This window comes from Rutidosis leptorrhynchoides, chromosome 6 (genome assembly GCF_046630445.1).
Source record: "Rutidosis leptorrhynchoides isolate AG116_Rl617_1_P2 chromosome 6, CSIRO_AGI_Rlap_v1, whole genome shotgun sequence".
Classification (NCBI taxonomy): Eukaryota; Viridiplantae; Streptophyta; class Magnoliopsida; order Asterales; family Asteraceae; genus Rutidosis; species Rutidosis leptorrhynchoides.
In genome coordinates, this window is record NC_092338.1 from 81,502,145 (window position 1) to 81,519,664 (window position 17,520).

Consider the following 17,520-nt stretch of genomic DNA (forward strand, 5'->3'; position numbering starts at 1 on the left):
AGAACATGTGTTTAGTTGATTTTAAAAGTCAAGTTAGAAGGATTAACTTTTGTTTGCGAACAAGTTTAGAATTAACTAAACTATGTTCTAGTGATTACAAGTTTAAACCTTCGAATAAGATAGCTTTATATGTATGAATCGAATGATGTTATGAACATCATTACTACCTTAATTTCCTTGGATAAACCTACTGGAAAAGAGAAAAATGGATCTAGCTTCAATGGATCCTTGGATGGCTCGAAGTTCTTGAAGCAGAATCATGACACGAAAACAAGTTCAAGTAAGATCATCACTTGAAATAAGATTGTTATAGTTATAGAAATTGAACCAAAGTTTGAATATGATTATTACCTTGTATTAGAATGATAACCTACTGTCAGAAACAAAGATTTCTTGAGGTTGGATGATCACCTTACAAGATTGGAAGTGAGCTAGCAAACTTGAAAGTATTCTTGATTTTATGAAACTAGAACTTTTGGAATTTATGAAGAACACTTAGAACTTGAAGATAGAACTTGAGAGAGATCAATTAGATGAAGAAAATTGAAGAATGAAAGTGTTTGTAGGTGTTTTTGGTCGTTGGTGTATGGATTAGATATAAAGGATATGTTATTTTGTTTTCATGTAAATAAGTCATGAATGATTACTCATATTTTTGTAATTTTATGAGATATTTCATGCTAGTTGCCAAATGATAGTTCCCACATGTGTTAGGTGACTCACATGGGCTGCTAAGAGCTGATCATTGGAGTGTATATACCAATAGTACATACATCTAAAAGCTGTGTATTGTACGAGTACGAATACGGGTGCATACGAGTAGAATTGTTGATGAAACTGAACGAGGATGTAATTGTAAGCATTTTTGTTAAGTAGAAGTATTTTGATAAGTGTCTTGAAGTCTTTCAAAAGTGTATGAATACATATTAAAACACTACATGTATATACATTTTAACTGAGTCGTTAAGTCATCGTTAGTCGTTACATGTAAATGTTGTTTTGAAACCTTTAGGTTAACGATCTTGTTAAATGTTGTTAACCCAATGTTTATAATATCAAATGAGATTTTAAATTATTATATTATCATGATATTATCATGTATGAATATCTCTTAATATGATATATATACATTAAATGTCTTTACAACGATAATCGTTACATATATGTCTCGTTTAAAAATCATTAAGTTAGTAGTCTTGTTTTTACATATGTAGTTCATTGTTAATATACTTAATGATATGTTTACTTATCATAGTATCATGTTAACTATATATATATCCATATATATGTCATCATATAGTTTTTACAAGTTTTAACGTTCGTGAATCACCGGTCAAGTTGGGTGGTCAATTGTCTATATGAAACATATTTCAATTAATCAAGTCTTAACAAGTTTGATTGCTTAACATGTTGGAAACATTTAATCATGTAAATATCAATCTCAATTAATATATATAAACATGGAAAAGTTCGGGTCACTACAAACGTCAGCCTCCCCCATATCTTTCATGGAGAATTTTGATGACAAAAATTCTTTTGTTAAATCAACCTGACTTTGGTCAGTCCCAAAGATTAACATGCCATCAACATATATACAAATTATAACTCCTTTACCAGAATCATCAAATTTGCTATATACACATTTATCTGCTTGGTTTAATTTAAAACCACTAGATAAAACCACTTCATCAAATTTCTGATGCCATTGCTTAGGTGCTTGTTTCAAACCATATAAGGACTTCACAAGTTTGCACACCTTGCCTTCATTACCTGGCATGACAAAGCCATGAGGTTGGTTCATATAAACCTCCTCATCCAATTTACCATTCAAGAATGCTGTCTTCACATCCATCTGGTGAATACCCAGATTGTGAATTGTAGCCAAAGCAATCAATAGTCTAATGGTAGTGATACGTGTCACAGGAGCATAAGTATCAAAATAGTCAATTCCAGACTTTTGTCTAAAGCCTTGAATGACTAACCTTGCCTTGAACTTTTCAATAGTTCCATCTACCTTCATCTTCTTTTTGAAGATCCATTTGCAACCCAAAGGTTTGCAACCAGGAGGTAGATCAGCTAACACCCAAGTGTTATTGCCCATGATAGAATCCATCTCATCATTAATTGCCTCTTTCCAGAATGCAACATCCTGAGACCTCATTGCTTCATCATATGTTTTAGGATCATCATCAACATTGAAACAATACGAATATTGGGTAGAAACATCATCCCTAGAACCTTCAATTAAGTATAACTAAAAATCAGGTCCAAATGATTTAAGTTTCCCTTTTCTTTTGCTTTTTCGAATCTCAAGTGACTGATCAACAGCCTTTTCAGAGACTTCATCATTACAATCCTTATTGATTCCATTGTTACTTGGAATCATATCCTTTGGTCTAGGTATAGATGAAAATTGATTTTCATCAAAGATTGTATCCCTTGATTCAATCACAGAATTAATTGAGACAAACTCATTAGGCTCTATAACATAGAACCTATACGCCTTGGAATGTTCAACATATCCAATAAATATGCAATCTATACCTCTTTCACCCAAACTTTTCTTCTTGGGATCAGGCAGCCTTACAACAGCCCTACAACCCCATACCCGAAGATAGTTCAAGTTAGGTTTTCTTTTATTCCAAAGTTCATAAGGTGTAATCTTGTTCCTTTTGTTAGGAACTCTATTAAGAAAATAACAAGCTATTAATATAGCTTCTCCCCAAAATCCCTTACTTAAACCCGAATAGAATAACATGGAATTAACCATCTCTTTGAGGACCCTATTCTTCCTCTTAGATATACCATTTTGTTGTGGAGTATAAGGAGCTGTGGTCTCATGGATAATACCAACAGATTGGAAATACAATTAGTCAGTGTATTCACCTCCCCTATCCGTTCTAAGTCTTTTAATCAATGCCCTTTGTTGTAATTCTACTTCAGTTTTAAATATTTTAAATTTATCTAATGCTTCATTCTTAGTATGTAACAAATAAACATAGCAAAACCTAGAAGCATCATCAATAAAAGTCACAAAATATTTCTTGTTCCCTAAAGTAGGAGTTGCATGCAAATCACATAAATCACTATGTATTAATTCCAAAATCTCAGTATCACGATGTATATTTTGAAAAGGTTTCTTAGTGATCTTTGTCAACATACATGTTTTACACTTTTCATTGTTCATATCAAAGGCCGGTATTAATCCATCTTTAGACATATCTTGCATTCTTTTAAAGTGTACATGTCCTAGTCTAGCATGCCAAAGAATAGAATTATTTATGCTAGTAGTAGACATACAAGCAATATCAACACTTACATGTTCAATGTTTAGTCTAAACATTCCATTACTCAAATAACCAAATCCAACAAATAAACCATTTTTAGATAGAACAAACTTGTTAGATTCAATAACTTGCTTGTAACCACAATTTTTCAACATACTACTTGAAACCAAATTTTTCCTAATTTGTGGTACATGCAAAACATTAAACAAAGAAACAATCTTTCCAGAACTAAAACTTAAATCCACACGACCACGTCCATGAATAGAGGCTGTTGACTCATTTCCCATATGAAGAATTGATCCATCAGTCACTGACTCGTAAGTCTTGAACCAACATCTATCCTTACATACATGAATAGTAGCTCCAGAGTCAACCCACCACGGAACATCATCATTCTGCACAAAACAAATCTCAGATATATACGAAACATAACAATTCTCAATTGAATTATTAAATATATTCTGACCTTTTGGGGCTTGGTTGTTCGAACTATTTCCCGAACCATTTGTGCTAGATCCCTTAGCATTGTTAGTGCCAAAAATAACCTTGCAATCCCTCTTCAAGTGTCCAGATTTACCACACTTCCAACAAGTCAATTTAGACTTCTTATTAGGATCAACTTTGTTATTACCTTGATATTTACGTTTTCCCTTTTTGTCATTATTACTAGTGAACTTTTTATGTTCCACCATATTGACAATAGACGTACCAGCAACTTCATTGCTCTTTGGCTTGTCATTATCCTGCAACCTGAGGGATTCCTCAATACGCAGATGACTACCCAACTCAACAAGAGTTAACTCCTCCTTCTTATGTTTCAAAGAATGTTTAAATTCTTTCCAAGATGGAGGTAGTTTATCAATTATGCTTGAGACTTGAATAGACTCATCCATGTTCATCTTATGTTGTGTGAATTGACCAAATATACGAATGACCTCATTGTATTATTCCAAGACCGGTCTAGAATCGACCATCTTGTAATTATTAAAATTACTCACAAGGAACTTTTTACTAGAAGCATCCTCAGACATATACTTGGTTTCTAAACAGTCCCATAGTTCTTTAGCAGATTCAACATTTAGGTAATTATCAAAAAAGGAATCAGCCATACCATTGAGGATTAAACCTCTAGCGATGTAGTCATCGTTCTCCCACTTGAACCTTTTCTGAATTTGTTCAACAGTGGCATCATCACCATGATCTTCAGGAATTGGTGTGCTGAGTACGTACACCACACTCATGCTGCTCAGAAAGAAGTGCATCTTCTTTTGCCATCTCCTAAAATCAATTCCCTCAAACTTATCAAGTTTAGAGAAATTCGCCGTCATGTGTTTCATCGTAGCCGCCATCGATTATAACAAATAATTACTTTCGATTATTGGAGGTTTTATTGAAATTTCATGTAGGGTAAAATAATCGATAGCAGGATAAATCACTGAATCGTGGTATCACTTTCCGAAAGTAATTATTCGACCCTTATTGCCCGGGTTACACGAATATCACTTTGGGATAAGACAGCGATTAGTTCTTGTTATTGGCAGTAAACAAGAACTCTTTTGCATAAGAGTATTAAGGTGTTTTTGTATCTCTTTTTTTTTTCTTCATGAATGATAGTCCTTATTTATAGGCACCCAAAAACAAGTATTATTCCACGATGGAGATGTTTCACTAACTAATTTTCTTTTCAAATCTAAAACAAATCCTTTTCATAAAGTTGTTTGTTTTATTTCCAACAACCAAATCAAGGAAATCGATTAAATCCTTTTCATAAAATTCAATTTTCTTTTCAAATCTAAAACAAATCCTTTTCATAAAGTTGTTTGTTTTATTTCCAACAACCAAATCAAGGAAATCGATTAAATCCTTTTCATAAAATTCAATTTCCTTTTCAAATCTAAAACAAATCATTTTCATAAAGTTGTTTGTTTTATTTCCAACAACCAAATCAAGGAAATCGATTAAATCCTTTTCATAAAGTTGTTTGTTTTATTTCCAACAACCAAATCAAGGAAATCGATTAAATTCTTTTCATAAAGTTGTTTGTTTTATTTCCAACAACCAAATCAAGGAAATTGATTAAATTCTTTTCATAAAGTTGTTTGTTTTATTTTCACGATGGAGATGTTTCACCTAGTGCAGGAATAATACTTCCGTAATCACTCAAATTTATGATAATGGAAAACCACTTTCGGGTCCGGGTAATCTATCACTTAATGGGTGTACACTCCGTACCTCCTAACCCATTTACAAGTGTAGATTAAATCCCTCAATTACACTAAATTTCCAACAACTCACTCACCCAACAAGCAATTGTGTCTAGTTTGGCCAATGATGATAAATACTTTTGCTTTTATGTTTCTGACCCGCAAAGAGCTGTTAATTAACAGATCAATAAGTAAAACATTTTATCAATACCTTCTGGAACAAAATGCAAACATTTATGAATAATATCAAAATACCTTTATAGTTCCACCAGCTATATTCAAAGCAAGTTAGGCTTGTACTGCATTTAATCTCAAATGGTCATAAATAAACGGGTCAAATGGGCTTAATGGACCAAACGGGTTGCGTAGCCTGGAGAACCTATCAAGGCGTTTAAACTATTTAAATGGCTGAAAAACAGAAACATTCTAATCGATTCAGTTTCTACTTGGGGCCCCTATGGGTACATTGTATGTTGCAAAGATGATGAGAGCTATTCAAGATTGACTAAGGGACCTTCTTCTAGCAGATTGGAATTTTTAGATGTTATTCCAATGAAGGAATACACAAATAAATATATAAGAATCACTAAAATCGCTATCAAAGGTGTTCCTTTTAATTGCTGTTCGCCTAATTGCACGATTGAAGTAGCCAATTTTTTCGGTAGAATGTTGCATATCGATACCTTGTCACATAATCTTCAAAGGCCTGATGTTTTGCAGGCTATTATCGAGATTAATGACCCACGTCCGATTAATCAGTATGTCGATGCTACAATCGAAAATAAACTTAATTGCAAATTATGGATCGAAGAGATTATTGAAGAGGAGGTTATGGAAACGGTTGATAATGATATCATCAGAGAGTTTAATGATTTGTCCAAAGACGATCCAATTTTCCATAAAGGTCAGGTCAATACTCCAGGAACGGAACTCACTCCGGTGGCCGTCGATTGTGTACTAGAGGAAGAAGAAATCAACGATGCAAAAAGGTTTTTGACTTTTGAATCCCCAAAAAAGTCAACTTACCCGTTTTAGGCAACCATACCTAAAGTCATCCATAATTAAATGGAAAAGGTATCAAAAGCAGTTAGAAACCAAAAGGCAAAAGAGGAAGAGATTTGTAAAGCTGCAGAGGAAATCAAAACTAATCTGTTCAAATCAAAATCCGTCCTTTATGTTCCAGATGAGGTGACAGAAACCGATAAGTCTTTTCAACCCCCTCTACTCCATTCATATGTGCCCCTTTTAATTTGGACCTAAATGACTATCCTGCCCTCATGATTAATTCACCCAAAAATCCCCTTCAGCCCATTACTTCTGCAGCTTCCTCTAAACTCACTGATAAAACACCAAGTGCACTAAAATTGAATTCGAAAATTTCTGCCAAAAATCACACAAGAGAATCAATGCATCGATCAAGGATGCAAAGATTCATGCGAGAAAATCAAAGCAAGGTGTATTCCAGTCACTCCTACTGTGGAACCTGTTTTTCACAAAACTGAAAGCAAAGTCAGGAACAAAGACAAAATCTCAAGTGTCGACTGGGTTGATAAAATTCCAAACCTTTCGAGTGTTTTCGATACTTCAAGCAAAATTAATCATGCCGTTAGTGATGATAAAACAGTGAAGGATCAAAATCACTTCGGAGGTAAGAAACTTTCATTTAAAGAAGAGATGACCAACTTTGGGGTGTTAATGCAAAACATGGCCGATTATGACACTTCAAAATCAAATCAAAACCATGAGGCTCGCCTCATGGAATACCCGCGGCCTCGGTAACAAATGAAGAGGACGTATGGCGGGTAGCTTGGTCAACCGATTTCAATTGCAATTCATGCTATTCAAGAAACAACGGTAAAGAGAGTCGATCAACCAACTCTCAATGAAATTTGGAAACTTGAATCCAAGAAAAAAGAAGTTTGGTCTCAACTCACTAGTATGACGAACAATTGGCCGGACCCTTTGTGTTTTTGGGGGATTTCAACTCGGTGTGTTCATCGGATGAAAGAAAATGTGAAAACATTGATCAAGCAAGTATTGATTTTTTCAATAACTTTATCTTACAAGCTAATCGCACTTTATGATTCATGCACGAATCCTTTTGCTTCTGTTAAGTCTTGTTTCTCACATGACCTTATACATAATCATCTCAGTGGGTGGAAATTGTTTTTAAGTCACCCTCTTTCCTATTTTAACACCACAAAGTTGTTGGAACTAGTGGCCATGTTAAAAAAATGTTTCCTTTAATACTATGGAGGTCGATCAAGTTTCTTGATTAGTGTCTGCCGATGGTATTTTCTTGGTTTCGGATGCGGTTCGTTTATTGGTGCATACTAACGTCGTCACAACACCTATGTGGCAAAAAGCGATTTAGGGTAACAACATTCCGTCCAAAGTAATGTTATTTCATTGGCTTGCAATCCGGAATAGCATTCCCGTTAAAGACGTCCTCATTAAAAGACACATTTTGCCATCTTCTCAATCGAGTTTGTGTATTTGGTGTTTGGAAGAAATCGAAATCGTTAATCACCTTTTTTAGCATTGTAAGTGGTCTTCTAAAATTTGGACGGATCTCTTTAGATGGTGGAATTTAACTTGGATCCTACCGGGTTCGATTGAAGCTTTTTCATTTGATTGGTTCTATGGGATGGGCATTAAAGCATCTAAGTTTTTGAAATTAATCGGACCCGCAACCATTTGGGCAATTTGGATGGCTAGAAACGATCTCCTTTTCAATGGTATTTTCATGTGTCGTTCGGTTTTGGTCCGCAATATCAAGCTAAAATCATTCTTATGGGCCACAAATCTTAAGCTTTGCAACGGTTTTCAATCCTACGTTTGGGAACACCACTACTACAAAAATCAGGAAAAGAAACCGGTTTTAAGGGGTATAGAGACCGGTTTAAAAACAGGTTTGTAAAGGTAGAGGTTTATAAAGTCGAAACCGGTTTAGAAAGTTAACAAAAGGGACAGGTTTTTATCAAAAACCGGTTTCGTTGCCTATGAAAAGAGACCTGTTTTTGTTGAAAACAGGTTTCTATGGTTGTGAATAGAGACCTGTTTTCTTTTTAAAACCGGTTTCCACGTTTTTTTTATTTTTTTATTTTTATTTTTAGGATTTCACATATAATTCTGAATTAACAATAAAGCTGTACAGAAGCTAACAAAATAGAATAAAATTATTGCAACCAACAGTTACATACATTACAACATACTTTGTTTGTAGGGTACCCTTGTTTGTAACACATTAATACTAAAGAAACTAAAAGTACACAATCTAGCTAATTTTGTTCAAACATTAACCAATGATATATTTAAAAGATGAAGTTTAATCTGGATGAGAGCAGTTGTAACAATCACCCGGTAGACCATTAATTGTTATAGCATCAGAGATAGTTGGATCACCACCTATGTGCAAGAAGTCTTCCATCACAGTTTGTATATCATTTTCCCACTTGATAGCATCATAGATACTTTGTTTAGATATTTGAAGCAATGGAAATGTAGCCCACCAAGTTAGAACTGCAGCGCTTGTGCTTATTAACTTCTTATCGTTGTAGTTAATTCTTCAACTGACTTCACTATCCTACAAGTTTCAGAGTATCTTTCATTAAAAATTCCTAGAAACAGGTCAAAATGAGATAATGAAACATGCTAACTTGTAGAGTGCTTACCCATTATTATCATAGCACAACACTTAAGTAGCTCACAATTAAACTTCTTCCTCATGTGGCATTTCAAAGATCATCAAGGCTGTACATAAATCACCATAGTCATAGTCGTGAATGCATCAACTGAGATACTCATTAAAGATAAGACGATCATACCTTAGCGAAATATGAAGTCATCAGCTGGTTAAAATTCGACCATTTAGTCTCATATTCAAGAGTACTGCCTCTAACATCCTCCCACCAACATTCTTAAAGTAAATATCAATTCCTTTTGGGAGGTACCTAATAAATACAATTCCAAAAGTTAAGCAGACATATATAGGTGGTAATTTGGGTAATGACTAAAACATGTTTGGATTTAAACATGCTATTCAAACTGGTCATGTTTGATTGAGTTAGTGATCACAATATTATCTCTCGACATTTTATTAGCTAACGTTTAAATTATAACTATGAATATACGGGTCAGACAAATTCAATTCATCACTACTAGTTATATGGGTCAGACTTAAGAACCACCTCTCAAGAGCTGCATTTAGGTCAAATGGACCCTGCTATCCGTGAACGAGTCAAAATTCCATCTTTAATATATTAAGAGTGCATTATGCATATAAACTATGCTTAATATTAGATGAACCAACCTTTACATTGTTCCTGCACACCGACAACATAGCATCCTGACAACAAGCTATCCAACAGCACCTCAAGCTGCTGAAACATAAACATACTCTCCTTTCTTTGGAGCACAGATCTCATAAAGACCAATGTATGTAGTCAGACCAGGCATACCTACAAACAATCAAGTGAAAAAATATATGTGGAGATACAAGCTAATAAGAACCATTGCCAATACTCTATCAAAAATATCTCATTTCTACACATTTTTCTACCAACTTTTAAAATGGATAAACGTGCTATTGAACACAAATGTCATTAAGATATAAGAGTATGAACATCAACACAAAACTTTCCACAAACGTATATCGAAAAAAGCTTCTCGTGAATGCAAGAAAGAAAAAATCACTAACAGGCCCAAGTATAGATAATAGCTTCATGTTATACTACTACTTGAAGAGCATAAACTTCTAACAAAAGCGAGAAGAAATGCATTATATTTAATAGGTCTAGAGGCAAAGCAGTATATAGAATGGGTCATATAAATTTTGACATGCCACTTCGAAAAAAGGTATAAATGGCCAGCTCTATTAAACAAGGTGAGACATGTCTCAAATAAATACACAATCGATTCAGTATATAGTAGATGTACAAAATCACTACATAACTACTAGTGGTAATCTCTAAAACTAATTTTAACAAAAAGAAAAACATGATTAATTACTATCAAAAATTTCATTTCGAAATAATTACCATCATATATGGAGAGGTTGTGTCCAGAAGGTGAAGGTGCGACTGCAATTATCAAGCATATAGATAGGGTTTTAGGGTTTCAATAGCTTGAAGTGACAGAATTCAAGTGACGAAGAGATTGTCTAGTCTGGATTTAGGAGTATAAAGTTAGTGCTTGTAGTGAGGGAGATTGGATGTTGTGGAAGAAGATATGGAGAAACTGAGTGTGTTGATTTTTGGTCAGAATAATGTGCCGCTCCAATTTTTGTTTTAGTGAGAATTTTCATCTGCCGCTCCAATTTTTGGTCAAAATAACATTTAAACAATTTTGTGCATAAAGACCGGTTTTAGAGAGAAAACAGGTTTCAAAAGCCTCAGACCGGTTTGTAGTTAAAACAGGTTTCCAAAGGTATTAATAGAGACGTGTTTTTGTACAAAAACCGGTTCCCCTTTTCCTTAATTTCTACAACCGGTTCCTATGAGTTTTACAAACCTGTTCTAACACTATCCTCAAAAAAGAGGTTTCTTTTGGGGGTTTCTATGCCTTTTTTTGTAGTAGTGCACGATCCTTATGTTTTGTGTTTTTAGCATTATTATCTTTCAATTTGTATTTTCTATTTTGACCGAGCTTGTCTCCGTCGTTGTACTTTGTATTTACATCTTCATTGTTTTGATGAAGATCTTTTAAGTAATACAATCAATTTTTTAGCCGTAAAAAAAAAAAATTTAGCTTTCTACCAGTACTTCATTCACTCATGAAAACAAAAAATGTACAAATGTACTGGACCTTTAAAAGTGCACATGTCAAAGTCAAAGGCTTAATGGACAATAGACGTTTTGATTTTGATTTATAGTTATAGATTATAGATTGATAGATGATAGATGATATATTTTAATCGATATATTTAGATTAGATGAGATTTATTAAATATTATTTACTAATTATATTTTAATCGATATATTAATATTAATTAATACGTAGTATTTATTAATATTAATATTATATATTATTATTTAGTTTGATTTATTTTACAATAATAATAGATTGACTTGTTCATCAAGTTAGATAAACATATAAATATAACATCAAGTTAAGTCATACGGAACCTGTTAAATATCAATCAATCAAACATAATTTGTAAACAACGATTCTGGCATTGTTGTGACGTTTAATTCAGAGACGATGAGATGCGTATCTTGTGGTAAACACTATTACATCGACTACGACTCCGACCACGACTCCGACTACTACTCCGACTCCGATGATGAAAATGCACCTACTTGTAGAGCATGTTTTGAGAAAGCATGTAAGACCGAAAACAAAAAATTGAAACGTGAAAACGTGGAATTGAAATCAAAAGTTAGTTTTCTTAAGTTTTGGGACCCGCTTGACACTCGAACCCAATATGTTCACCGACCTATTGACCCTTGTTTCACCGACGTTGTTTTGGTTGCTGTTGATTTGGATTCGGGTAAACCCTTTGCTGATTCGGTTCCTGTTCCTGCTAATAAGGCCATTCTGGTTAGTAATCGTTCCCTAATTCTTTTACTGGCCGGTAATTATACTGATGTGATACTGATTGTTAAATTTATACAGTATTATATTGTGTTTAATTTGCTCTTTTGCCAATATCAATCAATATATTTATTACTCCGTATTTGTGAAGTATATATATTGTATACATTGTAGTTTGGCCTGTAAAATGATATGAACGGACTCGAACCCGACTGAAGGGTCTCACTTGTTCGCTAACTTTGGTAATTGATTTGTCTGGTTAGGTTTTTCTGATTATGTTCGTTTATATGTGTATACTGTTGTTTGATTATAGTAGATTGTTTAAACTCATACTATATTTCTGTATGATATTTATAATTAACTATGAATATGAATATGAATGTTCTTTTTGTCCTCTTGGTTATTGATCAACCCTGAACATTTTTTAGGGACTATTCAGGATTAAACATAATAATTAATTATGTAGAAACATAAACATAATCTTAATTCGTTTAAAAACTCTAAAACCCTAATTTAAAAATATTTATAATTAAATATGAATATGAATGTTCTTTTTGTACTCTTGGTTATTGATCAACCCTGAACATTTTTTTAGGGACTATTCAGGATTAAACATAATAATTAATTATGTAGAAACATAAACATAATCTTAATTCGTTTAAAAACTCTAAAACCCTAATTTAAAATTCATATTAAAATGTTGACCAATATTGATTTCGATGGCTGACTAAATTTAACTTTGACCAACAAAATTCGATGTTGACCCATTGACCAACATTGACCTAACTAATTACTCGGATTTTAAGAAAACAGCTCGCCGGTTCCGAAAAAGAACTAACCGGGGAGTACTCAACATTAATCGATGAGTTATACAAAACCGGCTTCTAAAGGGATGATTAACAGTGGAAGCATGTGACTCCTTTAATTTATCTCTATATCAATAAACAGGCAAGCCGTTCGCCAGTGTTTAGAGCCATGCTTGAAACCGAAATGGAAGAAAGCCGTAGTGGCACAATCAAGCTAAGTGATGTTTCACATAACGTCCTATGTGCCTTTGTCAAGTTCCTCTACATAGCTGAAACGCCTCTTGACGATGACATGGCATGTGATCTTATAATTTTCGCTGACAAATACCAAGTGAAGCATCTAAAAACCTATTGTGAGACATTTTTGATAGAGAAACTTAACTGGGAAAATTCACTTAAGAACTACTCATTTGCTCATCAGCATAATGCTAAAATCTTGCTTGATGCTGCATTATCGATGATTTTTGACAATATGGATAAGCTAAGTAAGCAAGAAGGGTATCTAAAGATTTTGGAGAAAGATCATCGGCTTGTGATGGATATTTATGAAGCTTACGTCTCTAAAAGGGTAAACGTCGTCGCTACCACTAGTCATGGTGATAAGATAACATAATGCCACTACAAGAAAAATGTCCATTTGTGACGATCTTTTAGTGACGACTCAATATTTGGTCACTAATAATGTTATCTAGTTACCATTAAAAAAATGATCACTAAATTTTGGTCACTAAACGATATTAGTGACCAAACAAATGGTCACTATAGTGACCAATTTTGGTCTCTAAAAATATTTTGTGACGGATCTATAGTGACGAGAAGTGACCAACCTATTTTGGTCACTAACTTCATTTAGTGACCATTTTAGTGTTATTAGTGACCAATAGCCTTCGTCACTAAAGCTCATTTTTCTTGTAGTATGCCAATTGAGATCTTGATATTTATAAGTTCTATGCAATTTTTAAGTGTTTTTAGCAACGTTATTTATTTATTTATTTTTTTTTTGAACATGCTATCTACATTATTGGTGTGTTTGCAACTGTAACATCCGTGTTACATCCGTCCCACATCGGTTGGAGAGGGGAACGCATCATGCCTTATAAGGGTGTGGAGACCTTTTCTAGCATGACGCGTTTTGGGACCACAAGCGCAGCAGATCCCATGAGAACTCTGCAGTTAAGCGTGCTCAGGCGAGAGCACTACCAGGATGGGTGACCTCCTGGGAAAGTGCTCGTCGTGTTTGGTCGCCAAGAAAAATCCGTGAGCAACCTACGGGGGAGACAAGGGTACGTCCCTATCTCTGCAAAGCGGACAATATCATGCTACGGGGAACGTTTTGCCTGGGGTGTTACAGATTGGTATCAGAGCAGGTTGTTGTAGAGAACCAGGATTGCATCTTATGTGTGCCTTATACAATTAGGTACCTTAGCAATGTAGGACTACAACTTCCTTTGACTATAGTGCCTTTAATTGTTGCCTTTAACTGTTAAATGCTACACTATACTTTAGAAACTTTACTTATCTTAGAATGCCGAGCCAATCTAAGAACTCTGCTCATTCTCCTAAGTACTATTCAATTCCGCCACCACATTTAAATGCGACACCGCTCTCGACATTTCTATGTCATTTATCATGGTTTTGTGTATTACATATGTAATATTATCCATGAATTTTTGAAACTCCTATATTTGTTACTATTCATACTCAAACGTATATAACTCCCTGTTATATCGCGTACCTATATGCTTTATGCCTTTATGCATCAGTTTGCGAACCGAAAAATGTCATTGAGTTATCGAGAATCTCAAAGACATTATAATGTCATCACTACTCATATTCATTACTTTTATACCTTTTATTTCTCGTTATTGAATTTTCTTGACGGATGGCGTCTACGAAACTCTAGAATGGAAGGGTTTGGATTACCGATTTAAAAGATCCTATAGCTCAAGCCCCTAGACCTGAATAGGCCATTACGAATTGAAAGTCTTTAATCGAAAGATTATCAGATTACATACTTATCATTTTATGATCTCGACACGTCATACTGCTATTATTGGATTATAGACACATCATATCTTATTATATCTTATCATATCTATCTTAATAAACTTTGTCTAACACTTTTCCTAAATTTCCTCCGTAAATTACGGAAATCTTTTTGCTATATATACGTATATCAAGAAGACAAATATATCATTCAATATTCAACACTCATCTCATAACAAAAACCCTTATTCCGATCAGATAATATGGATTTCTCACATAATTCCTCGAACTCCTCGAGCTCCAATGGCAGCGTAACCGGAATGAACCAACCAATTAGTCATCATCTATTTTGGATGAATTGGGGATGGGTTCGTAGTAAACTTAATCAATGGAGACAAGAAGAAGGTGATCCCTTCCACCAACCGAATTCACCTCTTGGTAAAGAACCTGAAGCACTTACCGGCGAACCCGTTCGGAACACTATTTTAACCCTCATTTCCAGGGTATCCAGTCACGAATATATAATATCTAAAATTCTAGATCTTATTCATCCACTTGTCCGAACCGCCAATCACCCCGGAATAATAGAAGAAGTCAATGAGCTTCGCGCTCGAGTGGTGGCTCTGGAGAATATGGTGCGAAACCTACGAGCACCAGCAGTAGCACCAGCAGCATAACCAGCATCACCACCAGTACCAACAGCATCACCACCAACAACATCAGCTTCACCAATAACAAACACCATAATCTGTACCTCGGATATCAACATCATACGCCCCATAAAGGAATATTAGTAATAATGAGTTAAGATGTATTGACTCATTCTTCCTGAAAATTATATATGTATACTTTATATATATATATATATATATATATATATATATATATATATATATATATATATATATATATATATATATATATATATATATATATATAGTTTGGAACAATAATAAATCTTTTCGTATTAAGCTATTACGTGTGAATCTTAAATAGTATGTACTACTTGGTTAATTCATATCACTAATATGTTATGATATACATTCCTCGTTAATCACTGCTTCATCACAATAAACTCCATTTCATAATAAACTAAGTGTATTATTCAAATACATGTTTGGTTTTACACTTTCATTTTCGATGTACTCAAAACTCTTTAGAAAACATCATTCGTGCCTTGTGAATTTCACAAGAATTCCACGAGCATCAACATCATATACCGAGGTATATCAATAACAATGAACGATGGAGTATTGATTCATAACTTCATTAAAGAAAGATTCTGCGATGATTATGTAATCTCTCAAGTTTTGAAGATTATTTATTCTCGCTTCAACCGCAAATCAAATGATTTTAATAGTATATTAACTCATTAAATCTATATTATACGTGAAGAATACATATATGAACGTATATCTTCATAAAGATTGTAATTAAAAATTCTTTTGTACAAACTGTTAATTGTGAAAATATTTTAACAGGTAGGTAAAACCCGAGAAATATTTATATCTCACATCAATATCTTACATTGTACATTCTTCAAATTCTGATTCAATAATTAGTAACTATACTACTTACATCCACATATGTATCCGTTCACTAAAGAACAACCATTTTCATACAAATTTAATTACCTATTCTGATTTGGACATATCGGAATCCAAGTAAAGCTTTAGCAAGTGTAATCTTCCTAAAGATCACTACATTCATGAATTATATTCATTCGTATTCTATGATGAATTATCACATCAAACCACCGAAATTATCGTTCATTACTTTTGAAATCAACAACGCCTATTCATCAACCATTAGAACCGTTGACGATTACAATCAGCGTTTAATCATCTAAAAATGAAATTTCTTGAAACCATCTCGGATTGATAACCGATGAATCAAATATGGCTGCATTAAATGCAGAGGAAACAACAAAATTGTAGATGGTCTCAATGGCCAAAAGTTTGATAATAAAGAATGGTACGTTGGAAAAGCTCAAAAGAAAATTTGGAACTGAAAAACGGATTGAGCTAACCATGGAGGAGACCAAGGACAAATACAAGGACCAAACCCTATATTCAAAGAATCCAGGTAATTCTGGATCCGATGAAATCTTTAGAGAATATCTTGCTCCGAAGTTATGTTAAAAGCTTGCGGAAAATTTTTCTTCATCAACCTTCGAACTTAGAAATTCCAAAATGTCGTTATAAATATCCTCTATATTTCTGAAGATATTTTCATAACGATTCTTGTCCACAATTAAGTATCTCTTTGCGATATCTTTATAAAGGAAACTATTTTAGTTTCTATATTCAGTAAAATTCAAGTTTAAATTATAAATGTTTTGAAGAAATATTGGAAATTGAAGCATGAGTTAGTATAATATAATGACGTCAGGCCAACGTGATTATATTACAGTAAGTTATGCTAAATTTTTAATGGAAGATGATGATTCATAGACTTTATAATCATTATTTACCATGTTACACGACTCTTACATTCTACTTAATCTCTGAACATATCAAGAACATATATTCTTGATAGTTCTATCCTCAGTAATTCTGGTAATTTACCAAATCAAATCGTGATATTACGCTTAGAACATTAGGTTCATTCGAAACTTCATACCTACAAATTCTGGACCATTACTCGCTTAACTTAGAGTCGAGAGCAAAATAAAAAGGTAAAGAGCTCCGACATATAAGGGAA

The 17,520-nt window shown here is 33.7% G+C and overlaps 1 protein-coding gene across 1 annotated transcript; it reads left to right on the forward strand.

The window, feature by feature from the left end:
- The first annotated feature begins 6,556 nt into the window (after positions 1-6,556).
- Positions 6,557-13,444, forward strand: LOC139853818 (BTB/POZ domain-containing protein At4g08455-like). The gene is made up of 4 exons (XM_071843169.1): positions 6,557-6,696; positions 8,072-8,403; positions 11,688-12,031; positions 12,974-13,444. The coding sequence occupies exons 1-4, from the start codon at positions 6,557-6,559 to the stop codon at positions 13,442-13,444; spliced, it is 1,287 nt and encodes a 428-aa protein (XP_071699270.1).
- Positions 13,445-17,520: the final 4,076 nt, after the last annotated feature.

What these genes read in the sequence shown, in the direction of transcription:
- LOC139853818 (XM_071843169.1), top strand. Translation starts at nt 6,557, where the DNA reads ATGGAAAAGGTATCAAAAGCAGTTAGAAACCAAAAGGCAAAAGAGGAA. An exon ending in GAGGTGACAGAAACCGATAA is followed by an intron (nt 6,697 to 8,071) that starts GTCTTTTCAACC and finishes GGATCTCTTTAG; the next exon opens with ATGGTGGAATTTAACTTGGA. An exon ending in AGAGACCGGTTTAAAAACAG is followed by an intron (nt 8,404 to 11,687) that starts GTTTGTAAAGGT and finishes CGTTTAATTCAG; the next exon opens with AGACGATGAGATGCGTATCT.